This window comes from Anastrepha ludens, chromosome 3, assembly GCF_028408465.1.
Source record: "Anastrepha ludens isolate Willacy chromosome 3, idAnaLude1.1, whole genome shotgun sequence".
Lineage (NCBI taxonomy): Eukaryota > Metazoa > Arthropoda > Insecta > Diptera > Tephritidae > Anastrepha > Anastrepha ludens.
Window position 1 is genome coordinate 28,905,478 of NC_071499.1, and position 20,700 is coordinate 28,926,177.

General features: G+C 43.5%; 1 protein-coding gene across 1 annotated transcript in view; it reads right to left on the reverse strand.

Annotated features, from left to right (window-relative positions):
• The window catches only part of LOC128857435 (uncharacterized), a 29,237-nt gene that overhangs the window by 5,963 nt on the left and 2,574 nt on the right, over positions 1-20,700 (reverse strand). The window contains 3 exon segments of the mRNA XM_054093193.1: positions 960-1,316; positions 1,402-2,909; positions 17,392-19,042. Coding sequence (XP_053949168.1) covers positions 960-1,316; positions 1,402-2,909; positions 17,392-19,042 — 3,516 coding nt within the window.

Genomic DNA, 20,700 nt, shown 5'->3' on the forward strand with positions numbered 1-20,700 from the left:
CCCAGAGAAAGCCAATTTGCGATGTCATCCACATCGATTACCGAGAAAATGGGCAAAGTTTTCGTTAAAGTTAACGCTCCGTTTGGCACCCGGGTCAGACCAGACCCTCTTTTTCGACTTTGAACGATAATTTAACATATCTCTATTACAGTTAACGACTTGAGCTTCCAGGTGGTTACCTAAAATTAAATTTTCTAACGATTTATGGTTTATATCCAAAAAGGGATCCTCGAACAGGATGAAAGTAGGCCAGACCCGGGTGCCTAACCAATGGTTTTAAAAAAGGTGTTCAACTGAGGTTTAAGCTCCTTACAACTATTTGCTGTTGCCATGTATGAAGCTCGGGGATAAGCCATTTGGGTTGAATGAAGAGGCCGTCAATGAAACAGAGATCCTTTTAAGCGCTTTGAGAATTCGCATTTTTTTGTTGAGCTTCCAAAAATTAGGGAAAGTTCGGATGAGGGGGATCTAGCTAAAAGGAGATTTAAAAAATAAAACTTATTTTTGGACGAATTTTTGCGAGCTTCGGCAAAATCCAAAACAAGGTTTTTGTGGATGTAAAATAAGAGAAAATATGTGAGAAAAAATAGGAGAATAATGTTTGTCCAATTTTTCAAACAAATGCCAAAATATAATGAAAGTTTGTTATGTTAAGCGAATGATGGAATGAATGTATTAGTACTGGCATACATACAACAATAAAACTATGAAATACATACATACATACTTAAGGCTATACTCTAAGTGAGATTCGCTCTGCATTTGCTATTCACACTCGCAAACTCAAACTCACAAACTACAGGCGTTTGCCAAAGCGCTACATACACACAGACACAAACTCACTGCTGCACATACGTATGTATTGGAATACATTTACATATAAACAGGTGCGCAGCAGTGGGGCCACATGGTGACCGACCATACGTCTACCGCAAATTATGAATTGTGCTTCTTCTTACCACTGTGCATGCGCTTGATGTGGGCCTTGAGCTTTTGCGGTTGGCAAAATTTACGACCACAAAAATCGCAAAGTGGCCGCGCACGATTCGGATTGGCCGCACAGCCGTAGGTGCGATGCATTTCCAAGTAGTTGAGCCGCAGGAAGAATTTGTTGCAAAATTGGCATTGGTAAGCGCCTTTGCCTTCGTGTTTCTCTGCTGCATGTTTCATGATGTTGTCCTTGCCGAGCACCGCCTCGCCACACACTTTGCAATGGTATTTGCGTATGGTGAGACTCATTGAGGGATCGTGGAAAATGGAGCAGTGCGTGCGATAGTAGAGCGGATGGTCGAAGCGCAAATTGCAGCCACCACAATCTGAAAGGAGAAGGTCAGCAAGAGAGAGAGAGAGAGAGAGCAGAAGATCTAATTAAACTCATTGATATGATTCAAATGAAATTACTCGTTTTCTCTGTGTGCTTTTTGCGCCACATCGTATTGCAATCGTCGCTCCAATAAAGCAGTTCCATGCCATTCTTTACATCCCGACAGGTGACAAAGAACGCATGTCGTTCAATCGAGACCAGATTCACGTTGCGTTCATCGTAGGTGGGCGCTGGTCGTATGTAGCGCAACCAATTGGAAGTATTGGGATTGTCACATGCTAGCAGTTCAGACTTCTCCGCACCCGCTTCGCAAATCTCGAAAATCCATTTCATATCACTACCTTCACGTACATCGCTACTCTGTACTGGCTGTCCAATTAGCGGACCGAGTTTGGTGAAGGCACGTACCTCGGTTCGCGCAAATACGCCTGTCACATTCGGCTCGACATTGTGTAGTTCGAATTCGGCTGGCACCGATGCCTCGGCGAACGTTATCAAGGGTTTCGTTTCGAGCTCAGACATTTGTGATGTTTCGTCCATGTCCTCGTCATCGGGATCGTGATCTTGCTTTGCTTGACGCTGTGCATCGTGTTTGAGTTTAGCCAAAGCTTCTAGATTCTTACGTTCAATCCATTCGGCCAGATCTACGGCATCGGTGATAGTACCGATTGCTGTGCGCAATGGACAAATTTTATAGTCGTGTGTGATTGAGCATTCGCGACACGATTGTTGCGAACGGAAGGCAATATCGTGCTCGTCCTCTTCTTCAACGAAATTTTGTTCGTTTTTCATTTCGCGCGCCAACGCTTCCTCGTCCATTTCCTCATCGTCGTCATCGCCATCTGTGTCGCCATCGAGCTCATCTTCTTCCTCGTCCGCAATGCTGGTACCCAAGCTGCTGAATGCACTGTTAACTGGCAGTGCTGACACGTTTTTGGGGCCTCGCTTGACTTTCACTCGCGCTCGAAAGTTGCTCGTCGACGGCGCAGATAGGGCATTGAGTGAGAGGGTTGGTGTTGCTGCTGCACTGTTGGCATCTACTACATCTCCGATAGCAGGAACAGTAGCAGCGGTGGCGACAGCGACAGCAGTTGTTGCGCTTGCTGTACCTATGCCAGTATCCGCTTCTGCTTCATCATCCTCGTCTTCATCGCTGTTGTGCTGCTGTTCCATGTCCCCACCCTCGCCCGGCTTTTTCAGACACAATGCATTCTGATGTGGTGGAATTTTCGTTGCGGACTTCTCCTCCAATTCGCTTTTGATCTTTTCTGCTATGCGGCAGTCCAACACTTCGGGCAGTGTGTCGTTTGTACTGCCACTGCCGCTGGCTGTACTCTTCATTTTTTGGTCTTGTTTCTTTGCTTTCGCGGAAAAATTCGAGAAGTCCTTCATTTTCGGGAAACCATTAAGTGCATCGCTGAATTTCACGCGCTTTTTGTATTTCCTGCGTGCTGGTGCTGGTGTTGCCTCATTGCTGTTCTCTGTTTGACTTTTGCCAAACTCCTTCACGCTGAGATTGGGCTCCAATTTGAAATTATTGGCGAAACTCTTAGTAGGGGTTGTTGGCGCCGAGGGCGGTGGCAAGCTGTAAAAAAGAGAAAAGTTTTATTCAAGTTACTTAGTATAATAGAAATTTTTAAGAAGCATCTCAATCTCTACTATCATTATTAACTTTATTTTATATTATAAATTATAGGAGTACGCAGAGTTGGTTAAAATGGCCTGAAGTGGGCTAATTGTCAAAAAAAAATCTCGTTTGAATTGCTTTAGCTGTGCCGTTTCTAGACACCAAATATTGTGGAGTAAGCACAATACAAATTTCTGAGCGTGTTTCTCTAGATGTCTTTAATGTGGCGTACCACTTCTTAGGACCGAGCTTACGCAATGGTTACCATTATAATCCACATCTCCTTGACAACGAAATAAGTGCATCTAGAATGCCTGTCCACTTAATGTGAATAACGCCTCTAGCCGAAGGATTGATGTCCTTGTAAGAACGAAAGTTCATGACCATTCAAGAGATGCGATGGAGTGGGAAAGATTAGAAGTCCATCGAATCATATAAAAGAGTGCAAATTCAGGCTTGTAGTAGAAGGTCGGCACCAAGTACTTTTGTTAATTCTGGTGACCTCAACCCCAAGATTGGTTGACAGGGAAGGCATCTTTGGTTTTACAGTCGATCGAGTTCGAAGGGTTGTAAAAGAAAGCATAAAGATTTTAAGATCAGTTCAAGTTTCGCGGCGGAGAACTCTCTTGGTGTAGTAGCTTAAACTGAAAAGTTGAGGATAGTTTTTAATTTATTCATGTTTGCGCTTTTCAAATCTGTATTGGAGATGCCTTCTTTGCCAGATTTGTGCCCTACGAAATAATTTATTTGTGATTTTTTTAACTGAAAATAATTCGTCGTTTAACATTTTCTATCCTTTGTGAAACACCTTTTGAATTATCCTTTTACCAGTGTTGCCATTCACCAAGCCTATGAGTCCCACCCTAAGCCATAAAAAAGCGAAGAAAGTATGCCAACTTAAAGAGGACATGTATTAGTTACATGGATAAATATTTGGATATGAAAAAGCACACGAGAGATTAAGTACCAGTCGTGACGGTCTCATGGTGAGCGGAAGCCGAAGACGGTTAAGGTGAATCAAAATCAGGACGAATGCTTTTGGAGATGCACAGAGCGTCATTCACATTAAATACCGTAAAGAAAAAGCTACAGCACTTGGAGTGGCAGAGTTCTCTTCTACGGACAAGGCATCAGTGCTTTTGTACGCAGGCGTAGTGGCAAAATTACATGAGTTGGGCTACAAGTTGCTCCCTTATGAATCCTTTGCGACTATTTTCAGTTGAAGAAATTAATCAGATGGATGAAATTTGCGTCGGTATCATTGATGAAAGTAAGGTTTATTAGAGTTGAAAAATAAAAGGTTGTTTCTTAATAAACGATCTTCATAGAAAGAGTTTATCCTACTCAGTTTCTCAAGCAGATGTAGAAATATGAAATTCAAGGATCAGCACACAATCTTTGGGTTCTTCTAATTCGAAAATGTATGCTGTGATTCAAGATATCATCCCTAATAGTGAGATTTTTGGTTTAAAACTATAGTTTGAAAAGGGTTGCCACCTGTTTGATAAGTTGCATTTAATCTATTTTTAGTCAAGTTATATCAAATATTTAAATATGGGTGACAAAGGGTTCGTATCACAGGGGAGAAGGCTAATAACTTTATTTTGAGGAGGGTTGCCACATGTTTCAGAGCGTTGAATATAATTTGTTTTTACACAAGTTATAAGAACTATTAAAATAGGGGTGTCAAATAGTTTTTAACGACGAAGAGAAAGTTTGAAGTTATATTTTGAGCAGTGTTGCCACCTGTTTGAGAAGTCGAATTTTTTTTTTTTTTTTACTCAAGTTATATGAAATATTAAAATAGGGGTGTCAAATGGTTTGTATCGACGAAGAGAAAGTTCGAAATTATATTTTGAGTAGGGTTGCCTCTGTTTGAGAAGACGAATTTAATTTATTTTACTGAAATTATATGAAATATTAAAATAGGGGTAGCAAATGGTTTGTATCGATGAAGAGGAAGTTCGAAGTTATGTTTTGAGAAGGGTTGCCACCTGTTTGAGAAGTCGAGTTTAATTTATTTTTACACAAGTTATAAGAACTATTAAAATAGTGGTGTCAAATGGCTTATATCGACGAAGAGAAAGTTCGAAGTTATATTTTGAGGAGGGTTGCTACCTGTGTGGAGAGTTGAATATAATTTATTTATAAACAAGTTATATGGCATATAAAATATATGGGCGTCAAACGGTTCGATTCGCTGAGGAGAAGGTTCACAGCTTTACTTTGAAGAGGGTTGTCACCTGTTTGAAGAGTCGAACATTGCTTTTTCGTCTGTCCGCAGTTTGAAACCGAATGGTCAAGTCATCCCAAGGTCAGTCAATAAGGTAGTTGACGACCTGATGGATATTATATATATACTTTCCTATGATTCCGCGAGTTAGAAAAGGTCTACTGTGGTTTTGTTGGTAGTATACGGTTTAAGATTAGCATGGCACCAGCCTTCCTTTCTGATTCTGGTGACGAGGTTTCGGCTAAAGCCCCCAAACTTATAGCGAAAATTTTTGGCTTAATCAATAGCATTTCTTCCATCACAGGTTGCAAAGTTACGCGGCCGTCAGAGACTCGCCAATTTTAAACAGGGGGTAGCGCGTGATGGTGAGTTTGACAGTTGGGAGGGTTACCAACCCCATATACTCGCATTGGATGTTATTTTGCGGTGGATATTATGCTTGAGTCAAAGGAAAACTGATCCGCTTCTTGTAATATGGCAAAGAAAATCATGACAAAGTTGTGCTGCGCAAATTTTCCAAGAATGGCAAAAGGCCGCTCTCCCTCCACGAAAAAATACCTTGCCATAGTTCCACGGGCAAAGGCAAACGGAACAGACGGGGATTTTTTAGTGCAGTGAGGCGAAATACAAGCCCCACACTTCGCCTTTCAATGCTTTGTGCACTCCATATAGTTTTTAGGGCAGAATTGCCAGTCTTTTAATATTAACCTTTATGAATTTCTCGCAGTAAGTTAGTAGGTGATACCACGGGAGCTTGTCCTTTACTTAATGAATTTTGTTAATTTCAGCAACTCTATATATGAAACCTCTTCAACGCTGTACAGAAAGGCGAGTCTGAGCTTGACAAGGCCAGGAGGTGTTCCACGGTTTCCTCTTCTTCAGTATCTTGATAGCTTCGACAAAAGTCATTATGTGGTACCCCCAATCTATTTGCATGCCTTCCAATTAGACAATACCCTGTTAGTATCCCTATCATATTTCTTATATCCTGTCTGCTAAGATTCAGCAGCAATTTCATGTGGCCTGGTTCCCTTCTGACCGAGTTTGCCTGCTTATTTGGCAAAAAGTTGATTGCCTCCAAAGGGCATTAGCAACATTGCTAAGCTGTCTATCTATTGGGTTGGGGAATAAGTTCATAGCGTTTTTATATTTTCCTTTGTTTTACTAAGATTTGTTTGCTGTCTGGCAATGGGTAAGTATTCATTCGATAGAACTTTTTCTGATGTACAAAACTTTAATTGTATTTTTGAGTTACTTCATTTTTTATTAGTTTTGAGGCTTAGAAATGGAATACCCAGGAGGCAAAAATCAAAACATTTTCGACACCTGCTCTTCTCTGCTTTTCACCGAAGCCAAAAAGCTGCCGTGTATGAAGAAGATGTTATAGGGGAGTCTACAGCACGGAAATGGTTTGCAGAGTTCAAAATAGCGACTTTCACATCGATGACACTTCCGCGGCGGAAGGCCTTCTGAATTCGATGAAGAACGTCTCTAATCACTTTCGAAGGAGAGCGGCCTCCAAGCCAGTCGTGAATTGGCGGAAAAAATTACTGCGATCATAAATCGATTCCCCATCACCTTCATTTAAATGGATTTACCGAAACATTGGGAGCCTGGGTGCCTCACGAGCTCAACGAAAGAGACCAAGAAAGTCTACTTCAAAATGCTTCTCAGCATCTCGCTCGCTATCGAGCAAAACACGGTCATAAACAACGTTTTTTGTACCGAACCTTCATGGGAGATGAGAAATGGTGCCTCTACATTAATATGAAGCAAAGAATGAAGTGGGTGGCTCCAGGAGATACGCCAAAACCGAGAGTCAAGCCGGATATTCATCCAAAGAGGATCATCATATGTGTTTGGTGGGACTGGGAGGGCATTGTGCACTGGGAAATGATCGAAAAGAATGCCAGGGTCAACAAGGAGCTCTACATTGCCCAGCTGTAGCGCGTGAATGAGGCTATTGGACTGAAAATACCTGATCGACATGGTCAAACCATACTCCTTCATGGCATCGCCAGACACCATGTTGCACAAGTCATTAAAGCCACACTCCAAGAGCTCGAATGGGAGGTCCTTCAGCATTCGCCGTATTCTGCGGACCTTGCACCCACCGATTAGCATCTTTCCCGTTCCCTGTCAAACCATATGAAGGGCGTTACCTTCGATAACAAAGAGGTCCTTAAACACTGGCTCAACAACTTTCTTGACACCAGAGTAGGCGATTTTTGGCGGAACGGCATCAACAAATTGATGGAGAGGGGGGAAGAGGTTGTAAATAGCAACGGCAAATATAAAATTGATTAACTTCTTGACATAATTATTGTTTTCTGTTTAAATAAAAGCCTGAAACCTGGATCTGGACCTTTCAGATGTAAAGGGTGGTTAAATTTCAAGGGCCGATGTTGTATGCAAACCACACCTAAGCGTCAAGCTTTTTTCTGCATTTCACTTGACACTTTTCAATTTCAGACTAACTTAATTTGAACCATGGAAAGACACACAATCAAGCAATGCGTTAAAGTTATTCAGGCTTATTATGAAAACGGGCGTTCAAATCAAAATGCATATCGCGCACTTCGTGAAGAAAATCATCTTCAGTGATGAGGCACACTTTCACCTCAGTGGATTCGTCAATAAGCAGAATTGCCGCGTTTGGGCGAATGATTACCGAAAACCCAATGCACCCACAAAGAGTGACTGTTTGGTGCGGTTTATGGGCCGGCGGCATCATTGCGCCGTATTTTTTCCAAAATGAGGCCGGTCAGGCAGTTACTGTGAATAGTGTTCGCTTTCGTGAGATGATGACGAACTTTTTATGACCCGAATTGGAAGATATGAATGTTGGCGATATGTTGTTTGAACAGCTAACGAAACAATGGCTCTTCTGCGCGAAAAATTTGATGGCCGAATAATCTCACGCCCCGGCGATGTCAATTGGCCGCCAAGATCATGATCGACACCGTTGAACTTCTTTCTTTGGAGATATTTGAAAAAAAAGGTGTACCTTGATAAGCCAGCAACAATTCAAGAGCTAAAGGATGAGATAATTCGGCACATTAACGGCATAGAACCTCAATTATGCCTCAGCGTCATCGAAAACTTGGACCATCGGATGGAGGTGTGCCGCCGAGATTGCGGCGGCCATTTGGCAAATATTTTATTTTATACGTAATTGAGCCATACCAGTATTATCATAATAAAGAGAAATGACAATAAGTTTGTATAAAAATTGTATTTTATTCAAAATCAATACCGGCCCTTGAAACTTAACCACCCTCTAGATAAGGAACTATTTGAATTTGGTGGTCTTTGGAGGTGTGCCGCCGAGGCCACGGCGGCTATTTGGCCGATATTTCGTTTCATACGTAGTTGAGCTGTTCCAATATTATCATAATAAGGGAATTACAATAATTTTCTTAAAAAAATTGTATTTTTTTCAAAATCAATACCGGTCCTTAAAACTTAACCACCCTTTACTTATAAATATCATAGAAGACATAGTAGATCTAGTCAGCAACGAAGGCGAATCGTGAGTGAGACTTTCTTTCTTTATCTATTTCGATCTTTATTTTCTTTACCTATTTCTTTTTCTGTATTTCCCTTTTTGTTGGAAAAGGCTTTAGTGGGCAAAGATACTCTCACTTCAAGTTTATCCAACAGTTGCAGGCTCCAACGTTGCGCCATTTCAGGAAATCTACTGAATGCTTGAATGCTTTCAATGTATGCCGTTGCAACGATACGCCAATGCCTGCATAATGACTTCGAATATCCATAACAAACCGTTATGGCTGCTCACTTGGTTGGTGTTCAAAATCAAAAAAAGAAAAAAAAGACTAAAAAAGCAAAAAATAAAAATAAAAAATAAAAGAAATGGGAATGAATAAGAGGAGATGCACAAAAGCGACAACATAAAAGGCGATTCATGCGCGAATGGTTTGTGCGCGACAAAAGCATTGCCGCCACTTTGCCAACCGAATGCATAGATGCGTACATACACACGCACAAGCACCGAACATACACCGATGCAGGAATGTGTGCGAAATTCGTGCATGTACGGCATTATAAGATTCGATATGCCCGCGAAGTATAAAGTAATGCCGTGTGGCTGCGTGTGAGTGATTGCAAAGTGTGCCTACACTCACATATTCGTATTGGTTTGTGTGTATGTGTATGTGTCTGTATGGAGGTACCCATGTGTGTATGTGTAATCTCATGTGATTTTGAATGCGTGCTGATAGCGTGTTAGCGGAAGCGGAAATACAAAACACGAGGCAGCTAAATAACGAAACGACATAGAACCATACGACGCATGTGTGTGTGTGTGTGTGTATTGCATTGTTAGTGTGCATATGTGTGTATGTATAGCTCAGTCCGCAGTGTATTGGTTGTATGCGAATATGCGTTGCTTGGCGTGCACGAACAAAATGTGCGCTGACATACAAACATTTACGTTTCTTCAAATTTCGCCATGAAACGTCAGCGCTGGGCAAGAAGCGTTGGCTGGCAGTCGTCATAGGCATTGCGTGCGCACTTGCATGGCCCTACAGGGCGTACGAGCTCGTTAAGGCAACCAACTACATGCAGGCGTGCAACTACAAGCACACACTTATAGCCGCTTAGCCTCAGTTTTGCACCCGCTCTCATCCGACCACTCCAATTGTATGCATATGCAAGTGCATTCATGCACTCCTGTGCCCATGTGCGTTATCTACTCATATACTTATGAACACACACACACACACATATAGACACTTAGTGCATACATATGCACCTGCAACTTTGCTCTTTCGCATACGACTCTGCGGTAGCTGATTTTTGGCGAAAGGCAGAAATCGCAAAAAAAAATGGTGGAAATTCAAATTCAAAAGTTGCATAAGCGCGTGCAATCTGCACATTCCAACTTTTATGGTGCTCTACGGGCTTATCCAAGCACGACAACGGCATTCGAAAGCAAAAACAAAACAAAAAACGGAACGGCTTGTGTACAGTCGTGCTTGTGCGATGGGACCCCCAGCATTGCACCGATAACAACAAGCCTGCGTACATAACTAACTGCAACTGCAATCGTCAGCTACCTGAAGTGGTGCAGCTCTTAACCTCTGTCTCGACCCCTGGCCCCTCTTTGCGTTCGCTATATTCCACAACGTTCATGACAGCGCCCTCAACAATTGTTGAAGCCAGTTGGCATTGCCGCCGTGCAGTAACAAATTTTACGGCTGCTAACTTGGATAGGCGTTTAGCTTGGCCCGAGACAACTTTGTTAGTATTTGCAATGTAGCCAAAGCGAAGAATTGAGCTACTTTTTAGGTTTAGGGATACAATCCTCTAGATTCGAGGTTGGGCGAAGCATATATGGAATCACATATCAAGCCTATAAATGTGAAGCAGTAGATTAGGTTAGGATATATCTATATAATTGGCGCGTACACCCGTGTTGGTTGTTTGGCCGACCTCCTCCTCATATTTGTGGTGTGCGTCTTGATGTTGTTCCACAAAATGGAGGGACGTACAGTTTCAAGGCGACTCCGAACGGCAGATATTTTTATGAGGAGCTTTTTCATGGCAGAAATACACTCGGAGGTTTGCCATTGCTTGTCGAGGGGCGATCGCTATTAAAAAAACTTTTACTTAATTTTTGAGTTTCACCGAGATTCGAACCTACGTTCTCTCTGAATTCCAAATTGTAGTCACGCACTAGCCCATGGCACTAACCTATGGCGGCCGAAGGTTAGGTTAGGTTAAATGGCTGCCCTTGCTAGGGGCCCTCTTCTACAAAACTTCAAAATTTGTCCGTTGTGATACCTTACAAGGGCAGGAAAGGGAAAAGGAGAAGGGAAGGAACCAGATAGGTGAAAGTAAAGGAAGAAGGAGCATTGAATTAGAGGATGACGACCAACAGTGGCCATTTACATTTGTGTTAAGTACTTCAAGCCACCGATGAATTTCACCAGGTATATGATATTTGAACCCGCAATACCCACAGGTATAGCGAAAAAGTGTGAGCCCAGATGTCTAAATCTTTGCCCGATGAAAGCAGGGCAGCTGAGAAGAAAGTTTTGCGATGATTTCACCTCGTCCTCCAGACAGCTTCTGCAGAAAGGACTTGAAGCAATTACAAGCCTCGTCGCATGTACACCTATCGTACAATGTCCGCTGAGGATACCTACCAAATTCGAGAGCTGCGACTTTGTTAGCCTTAGAAGTTCCCTCGAGCGCCCCCGATCTACCCGTGGCCAGAAGGATCTCGCGACATTGCACTTATGCGCACTAACTCAGTGCTCGCTGAGTTGACGAGAAAAATGGGTCTCTTTCCAGTAGCAGACCACAGGTTCTCAACAGGTCTCTCTCCCAGCTCATCGGCTCGTTGAAGCAGTAAAAGACGTTCATTTGGAAATTCACGTTCACACTATTAATAATGCCAGACCTGAAATTTTAATGAGGATCTCTCTTGCCAAAAAGTGTCACTTTGTACTAAGTAAGTAATTAGAAAGAGAAGTCCTCTCTACCGACGAACAAAACCCACGTTTTATAAGTGTCTCTTCATGTCCGTCCTAATGTATGGTGCAAGAGTATGTCTCACACATCAAAACGTTCTGAGGCATTTCTGGTAAAATAGGCGAATCGTTCCTATGGGAAATACAGATGGCACCAACAACACAAGAAATTCCCAAGTTCAGAAATATAAATAGCAACCCTCGTACATTCGAATATGGCAAGCATTAAACGACATGATATCATAACTTTTGAAGTTAAAAAGGTTTTAAATTGAATAGTTTGCAATTTAACTGAAAGATTTGTCCAAATTTTCAGATGGCGCCTGGCAACACTAAACGCGTTCAAATCCAGGAATATAAGTATATTGGCGCGTACATATTTTATTGGATATGTGGCTGAGCTTCTGCTTCAATTCGGAGATTTGGAGATTTGCCATGCTTACCGAGGGGCGACCGCTGTTCCAAAAACCCTTCTCTCTGATTTGGTGTTTTATGTCCGGCCAAAGTAGCCGAATTGGTTGGTGCGTAACTTCCATTCGGGAGTGTGCAGGTTCGAGTCTCTGGCTAGATCATCTCGTACGAATGTATACAGAAGTTTCAGCATTAAAAGTATTCGATGCGGTATCTGCTGATGGTAGCAGAGGAAAGAGACGCTGTTGGAAAGATGAAGTGGAAAATACTTGGTCTCACTTTGTGTACCTAGTTTGCTCCGTTCGCGCAGAGGATAGCAGAGAAAAGACACATCTTTCAAAAGAACGCGGTCTAAAATGCCGATTTCTCTCTGACCCAGATTCTCAGCGGGCATGGTGGCTTTCCTGCGTAGCTCCACCGCTTAAATCTAGCAGATAATTCGACCTCAGATTTTACGAAGAGCGCTCCGAGCTCGCAAATGTTCTCGGCGTCGTCACCACAGCAGATAACCTGGTAACACAAATGCTGAGATCGAAAGAAAATTGGAAATGGAGGAAGCAATAAAAGAGTTTGCAGAAAGAATTATAATAAAACTCCCAAACATAGAATACGAGCGCAAAGTGGAAGCAAGGCGAATGCGACCGAGCTAAAGCATCCAACAGATGCGTCATTCAAAGAAGCTATGTTGAATCAGATTTCCTGTGGGGGTAACTGTATGTACGAACAGACGACAAGCACGAGCACCTGAGGTAATCCTCAAGACAAACCCAAACAGACGGCAGGTCAATAACGAGCAAGGATATTGCGCACTTTCTGATGCCCCATCGCTCACAAAGTAGTAATGGAGGCTACAGAAAGCGTATAATCCCCATACGCACCTAGAAGAGGAACCTGGACGCAGATACTTGGTGTGTCTAAAAGGCGGCTCTACCTTAATAAAATGGTTTTAGCAGTCCCAGGGTGGAATCACCCTATAGGTGAGAAATACTATAGTGGCGATATTTCTGACATTCTCGATTTTAGCCACTTCTGACAAAAAAAGGCTTAAATTATGTCGTACTGATCTGACAAATAATTTTATGCTGATAACCATTTGAAATACACGCCACTTTAAAACTTAATTCGGAGGGTTGCTGAACGATTTTGATCTTGAAGGGAAACGCCGGTATGGCCACAAGCAACTTGGGCACACCTGAATTAAACAGGGTTGATTTTTTCTCTCAGATGACTGATAAAAACAGCAGAATACATGGATGTGTATCCGAAGCAGTGATTAGTGATGCAGTGAAAGCTGCATAATCCGAACCTGAAAAGCTAAAAGCCTGTTACTTAGAATTTATTGTGCTCTACTCAATCTATAAGAAAAGTGATCCTGCAAGGATTTGCAATTCCATATGCCAGGGCATAGTGACATTACAGGGAAACAAATTAGCGAGAGAAGAATGCAGAAGCAGAAGCTCCAAGAATGAGGAGGAGCAATAGTCCGTTAGACACCTTCTCTGTTACTGTCCCTCGTGACATGCCACTAGGAGATCAATGAGTTTGCACTTAAAAGAAAATGGGGTAACGAGAACTAGCTGATAAACTGCTACTGTGATATCAAAATATAATACATCGGCAATGGTCTAAGTGAGTTGGCTTGGAGACCCACTGCTACTTATACCTACCTACCTAATGCTAAAAAGACAGTTTGAGTTGCAGAACTAGATCTTTAAGCTACCATTTTCAACTCAGCGAGCACTGGGCCAGTGCGAAAACGTGCAAAGTTGCGAGATCGTTCTGGTCACAAAAACGCATTCTCGTTTAGATTCCCCATCACTCCAATTACGGTTATAATTACGTGATCGCAAGGAATTATCGACAAGATTGCTATAGCTAGGTTTCTATTCGTAAATTTGAACGCTTCGCATAACTTCTTCTTCGTCTTAATTGACGCGATTTTGGCCAAGTTTAACGTTTCTTTCTCGTACTAATCAGCGCCAGTTGGACACACCAAATGAAACCAAGTCCTCTGATATCACCAGCTGCTACCACAAGGAATACTTTTAGAGACTCGGATGCCTTACATATAATATATAAAAACCGCAAAACCAGCAAAAACCAGCCAGGGGACGGTGGTTACTATACTCAAACAGGGCAAGCCATCTTATGTGAAGCCAAAGGACTTTCAACAATAAGCTTTATCTATTCTAAGCTCAACTCTGTGGAGACTGGACACCTGCGCACTCCTTTTCCGTGCTATGAAGGCTTTCCTTCTGCATCCGTTGATAGTAACTCCTCCCTGCGTACTCGAAATTTCTTTAAACCTTTCCAATTAGACTTACACTAATCTTTTACTCTTTTTTTTTAAGTAGTATTTCAGAATAACCTTAGAAACACCTAATAGAGGACGTCACGAACTTAGACTGAAGGCATATTGCCATCTTTAACGATGGCTCCAAGACAAATGAAAGGGTGTGGTGTCGCCACCCCGAATGTAGCTGTTGAAGACTTTGAAGAACACCCTGAATAAGTTGACCTATTACTCAACATCACAAGCATCACGGATGAGCTAGCAAAGGAAGTTATTCACCTTAGTGGAAGATAACAAGATGAACCTCGTCAAAAGCCGATGAAAAAAGGTCTAAGTCACAATTCACTGCTTACTAGGTTTAGAAATACTTATGGCTAGGGTTAGTTTAGACTCTTATCCGATACTAAATTACGGTTCGAAGACATTCTTATAATCTCACATAATGAATAGTAGTTCTTGTGGCTCCTCATGAGGATTGAAACTCAATGTAGAGGAGTTTACGTGGAGGAGAAAAATTAATTGACGATTTAACTACGTCCCCGCCAACTGGAAGAAAACGAAAGTTGTTTTTATACTCAAAGCAGGGAGAAGGGGTGAAGACTCGGCCAAGGACTTCAGGCCTATAAGTCTTACCTCATTTATCCTAAAGGTGGTTGAGAGATAGATCGATTATCGCATCCGAGAGCCCATTGAATTCAAATTATCTCCAGCGCAGCATACTTATCTGAAGGAGAAATCCTCGGAAACAGCCTTACATGAGGTGATAGGGACTGTGGAAAAATCTGTGGAGGGTTAAACAATTCACTTGGGCGGCCTTTATAGACAAAGATGGTGCTTTTAATAATGTTATGCCGGAGTCGATTGGCACTGCGTTAGATAGACTAGAGGTGGAAAGACTAACTGTCTCTGAATATCGTCCCTGCTGGGCTTTAGGGAAGTTAATGCGGTGGCAGAAGGGGCAAAAGTCATCAAGCTCCAATAAAGAAGATCAACATAACTTTCTATTCTTTCAAATCTATATTGGGGGAAAAAATTGGGACTCAAATCACAAGTCGGTGTCTGGATGTACAACGTAGGTTCCGCCAGTTTTAACGTACGGATGCCTGGTTTGGTGGGAAGCTCTTAACTAAACAGCAGAGGGTTCAAAGGACTGCTCCGGAATATGTAGAACTTTTCCCAGTGCTGCCGTTAATGTCTTTTTGTATTTATTTCCCATCGAATTTCCCGCTATTTCCATCGCTGTTCAAAGAGCAATCAGGTTAAAGAAGTTTGGTGTACGGGGGTAATCTTTTAATGGACGGGGTAGCATTTTTGGGCAGTTAACTACGTGCAGATCTCACTCTATCAATCTTTCCAAGTAGGCTGGATTGGATCGAGGGGGAAATCTGCACCGAGACTGTTACTCGCGGGAGCGAGAAAGATATCAACATCCGATAGTCAAGCTGCAATTAAGGTTCTGACGACGCAAATTGGTCAACTCCAGTAAGGAGGAGATCAAATCTCCTGGGTGTAAAGGTAACATTTCTCTAATCTGGGTCCCAGGACATAGGAGCATAGAGGGGAAATGAAATTGCTGATGAGTTTCAGAGAAAGAGGATTAGCACAACTTGTTTCTCAGGAAAGCACAGATCAGACGGTATTTTGTATCCTGTGGACACAGTACAATAGACGTGGGACGCAGATAGTTCTGAGAACTCCACGCCATTGAATTTTTAAACTTATATCTATGCTTGCCGGTCATTAGATGCTGGGTTTACCATTTAATCTCCAGCAGCAGTGCTACTTGGTGTGTGCCAGTAAGGTACTTCAACCATTTCTCTTACCTACCTACCTAGATTCGTTATGGTGTTGCATTTTTAGGCATCCTATCCTGCTCAGTACAGTTACAACTGCAATAGCAGATCTCGCCCTGACTAAGCTGATCATTTAGATTTAGACCGATGTCCAATAACCGGTTAAAAATTAATTGTAGTGCAAAGCTTCGGAAATCACTTTAGGGACTCGTTTTTTCGGCCTTCTAGTACGAAATATCTAACGAAAGGGTAGGGATGTGCAACTTGATAGCTGATCCTACGATATGATGCTTCTCACCTCTCACTATCAATCTCCTTGCTTTTCCTTCACTTTGGTGGTGCTGTTAACCTTTACTCGAGACTGGGTGGACCATCATCGCATGGAAAATTGCGGTGGAGAGTAAGCGAACAAATAAAGCAAGGTGAACACCGTCCGGAGATGGACTAGGGTCTCGAATCTGACAACCTCCTACCAGAAACTAATTGTCACGAACCCGCAACAAGCAGTGGTCCGCCCAGGACTGCCATGTGAAGAAAAAAAGAAGAATATCTAACGAAAACTAACATTTTTTGAGTCTCTCATCAAGTCCGTCCTAACGTATGGAGCAGACGCTTGGACAATGACAATATACGATGATGAGTTCCATGGAGAGTGGACTTGAAAGAAAGATTTGGCCGAAGATTTTCAGATATTTGCACGTTGGTGACGGCGAATATCGCAGGCGGCGGAACAATGAGCGGTATGAGCTATACGACGACATAGACATAGCGCAGCGAATAAAGATCCAGCGACTTCGTTGGCTGGGTTATGCCATTCGAATGAATACAAAAGCTCCGGCTCTGAAAGGAATCGTTGCGGTGCCAGGTGATGGTAGCAGAGGAAGAGAAAGGCCTCTTCTGTGTTGAAAAGATCAGATGGAGAAGAACTTGGCTTCACTTGGTGTGATCAACTGAGGCCGGTTAATATGAGAAAGAAACGACTGGCGCGCTTTGTTAAACTCTGCCAAAATCGCGTAAGCGGTTATCGCGCAAATCGAGAAGGAGAAGAGGAAGAGGTACGAGAATTCAAAATTCTGTTATTAAAAATTATTTTCTCGGCACTTCATAAACTTCATTATTTGAGTTTACTCAGTCATTGCATGAAAACTCAAACAGTTTTTGTCTTAAAGTAAATAAAATATTATCCAATACATCCCCATAATTTAATACTCACTTGGCTAGACGCTCCGTATCGTTGTCGGCCAAATTCAACAAGTACGTCACGAACTCCACATCGTTCTTGAATTGCAGGCGCGTTCGCGTGTGTTCCCACTTTTCAGCGTTCTTGGTGCCGATGTAAATGTTTTTACTATAGTTTTGATGTCGATACTTTTTCCGCTCACTATGACCCGAACCCGTTGTGCCAGCAGCGCTGCCTGCTTCGCTTGGCGCACCACCACACATGCTCTCACCACCAATACCACTCACGATACCACCACCGCCGCCGACCCCACTAACACCACCACAAATGCTGCCATTGCCACCACCGCCTCCACCAGTACTATTCGCATCACCACCAACACCACTGCCACCTCCTAACGCCGTAGCAGACGAGCTATTGTTGCTCAAACTAGCGCTACTGCTCCGTGCGATTTCATTGCAATTGTTGCCGTTACTCGCAACCGAAACGCCATCTAAAAGCGTGCCAACGCCAGTGGCACCGCTTGTTACCGCGCATTGGTTATTCGACTCTGTTGTGTCAGTTGTAGGCATTGCGCCACACATCTCGCTGGCGGCGCCACCATTACTTGTCCCGCTGGCGCTCGCATTGGCAATTGCAGCCATTAGCAGTGCATCCGCGGTGTTGTTGTTATTGTTGTTGTGATGGTTACTGCTTGTGTTGGCCGTTGAGCGTTGGTTGTCACCGACACCCATACCACCCAAGTCGCGCATACCATGACAAAGCATGTCATCGCTGCTGGCGTTGCTGTTGTCATTGTGCGCGCTGCTACTATGGCTGTGTCTGCTGTTGTTGCCGTTGTCATCATCATCATCATCATCGTCATCGTCTTCGCCGTTGCCAGCACCATTGGTATTACACGCATTGCTTAGCGTACCAAGAGATGTTGCCTTCGCTGCAGTGGACGCATTTGGCGCTTCAGGAAACCTCCCATTGTCGTGAGCTGCACTGCCTAATGCATTGCTGACCGCAGCGCGCGTCTGTTCCGCGTTGGTATTAATAGCGGCAACCTGGTCGCCTTCCTCAGCTTCATCCGCATCGTCGTCTCCTTCCTCTTCATTTCCGCGTGCAGGCTGAGCATGCTGCTCCTCCGCCTCCGCCTCATCCTCATCGTCTTCTTCTTCGTCATCCTCCTCATCGTCCTGCTCCATGGCGCCGTTGAGGTTGGGCGCTTCATCAGCGGTGTGGTTGCGACAGCTGTCGATGCACGCCGTTTCTGCTGCACGGCTATTGGCATTGTTGTTGTTGTTATTGTTGGTGTTGTTTGCTAAATTGTTGCTATTCGTCAACCGATTGCTGGTGTTGGTGTTGGAGTTACTGTTGTTGTTATTGGCGTTGCTAATACTGTTGCTGGTGTTATTGTTGTTACTGCCGCCGCCGCCGCCACCGCCACCGCAGCCACTGGCGCTGCTGGTGTTGTTCTGCACATTTGCGCGACTGAGGTAGGAAGGCGGGCGCGTTTGTATATCGGAATTATCGGAGCTGTCATTAAAGTCGAATGCGCTAAAGTCGGCCGCATTCGCTTTAGGTACTTCACTGGCCGCATCGGTCACGTTGCGTTGCGCGCTGCGTAGTGTTGCGGCATGCGACTTCGCCGGCTTTGTTGCTTTTGGCAACGCTTTTCGCTTTGTGCGCGTCACTTTGGCTATTTAATGGCTACAATTTTTATGAAAATTCGACGCGAATTTTGCTGTAGCGTTCGCGCACAGTTTCACTTGAACAGATCAACGATTATTTGCTGTTTGTGCTTTGAATTCTATAAACGCGCTTCGTGCAAGCTTTGCTTTGCAACGCGTTAAAAGAATTTCTTATTTTTAGCAGGCGTTGAATGCTGCGCCCTCACTTGCCTCCTTGCGCGTTCACACACGCACACATAAAAAATCAACGAGCGCTCAAGTTAAGCTCGAGTGTGGCGTATCCTGCACACGCAGCAAGTTAATTTTCTTCTTCTTCGTTGTGTCCCTTGCCACTGTGCTGTGCCACTAACACTAACACTAACACTATCACTACCACTTTTTTCTCCCACTCACACCTCCTTTTCTACTTTCATAGTTTTTCCTACGTAGCTTAGCTTTTTTCTTACTTTTTCTTGTTTCGCTTTTTTTCCTTCTTCACTTTTACTTGTTCTTTATGCACTCAGTATTTTTGTTTTCGACACGTTTGCTTTTCGTTCGCTTTCTCTTATTCTTCTGCGCCTCACTACGTTCACTCGCATACCAATACGCACCGCACAAGCACATACACGTGCGCGCACACACCAACAAAGCGGTCTAATTCTCAATGCAAAATAAAAAAGAAAGTTTCATATGCCATTTGGCGATTCTCTCTTGTTTCTTTCTGCTACAGCTGCCGCTGCTGCTGCTGCTACCACCGCTGCGGCTACGGCTACGGCTGCTACTTCAGTTTCTTTTTCTGATTGTGAATCAGAAATTTTTTCGCTTTATTCCATTTTGCCCGTTGTTTTCCGTTTTGTATATCTACACCCGCGATGCTTCGATCCGCGCAATACGACGCGTAAGGCGACGCCAACCGCGCAGCAGGCGCACGGAGGAGCTACAGACTCTGCACTTTGGCTTGTGCAGGGTGTTCAGAGTTGCCTTGTCGTGCGGGCGCTGCGTTGTGCCTTCGCGGTGGCGCGGTGGCGACGGCTGTTCTATCTCTGGCAGTGGCTCTAGTGTTGCCTCTAACTTTGGTTATGTCTATGATTGTGTCTTTGCATGTGCCTGCTACTTTTACGAACACTCCCTAAAAGGCTGGGGTGTTGGTTGGTGGCACCTTCGCTGCTGTTATGGCTTTCGCAAACGTCGGCACCAGCGCCCCCATTGGCCACTGAGTGACGATCACCCAAACACTACGCCGCCGCCTTCACTTCCGTTTTCCACGATTTTTCTCCGTTTGATATAGATTTTTTTCACTGCTAAGTATTTTAGTAGAATATTTTTAGTTTATTTGAATTTCTTTTGGAATATTGCAATTTCCTTGCCACACAACCGTCGCGTCATTTTTCACGTCCAACAACGCCCATAAATTCGCGCAGGAGTCCAAATGTGCTAACACCAACAATGCTGTCGCTATTTCCTATGCACTCCCCCGTCTCCGCTGTGCATTAAGGCTGCCACACCATCGCACTGGCTGGGCCAAGGTTCACTATTTGCATACCTGATTGTTGTAAATAATTTTTTATTTTCGAAGTCCTTGCCGCCGTAATAAAATAAATTTTTATCTATCGTCGCCCGATGTGGTCGAAGAAGAAAAAAATTTTCGCTCCACTGCTTTACTGTCTCATCGCCTGCGGCTGCCTGC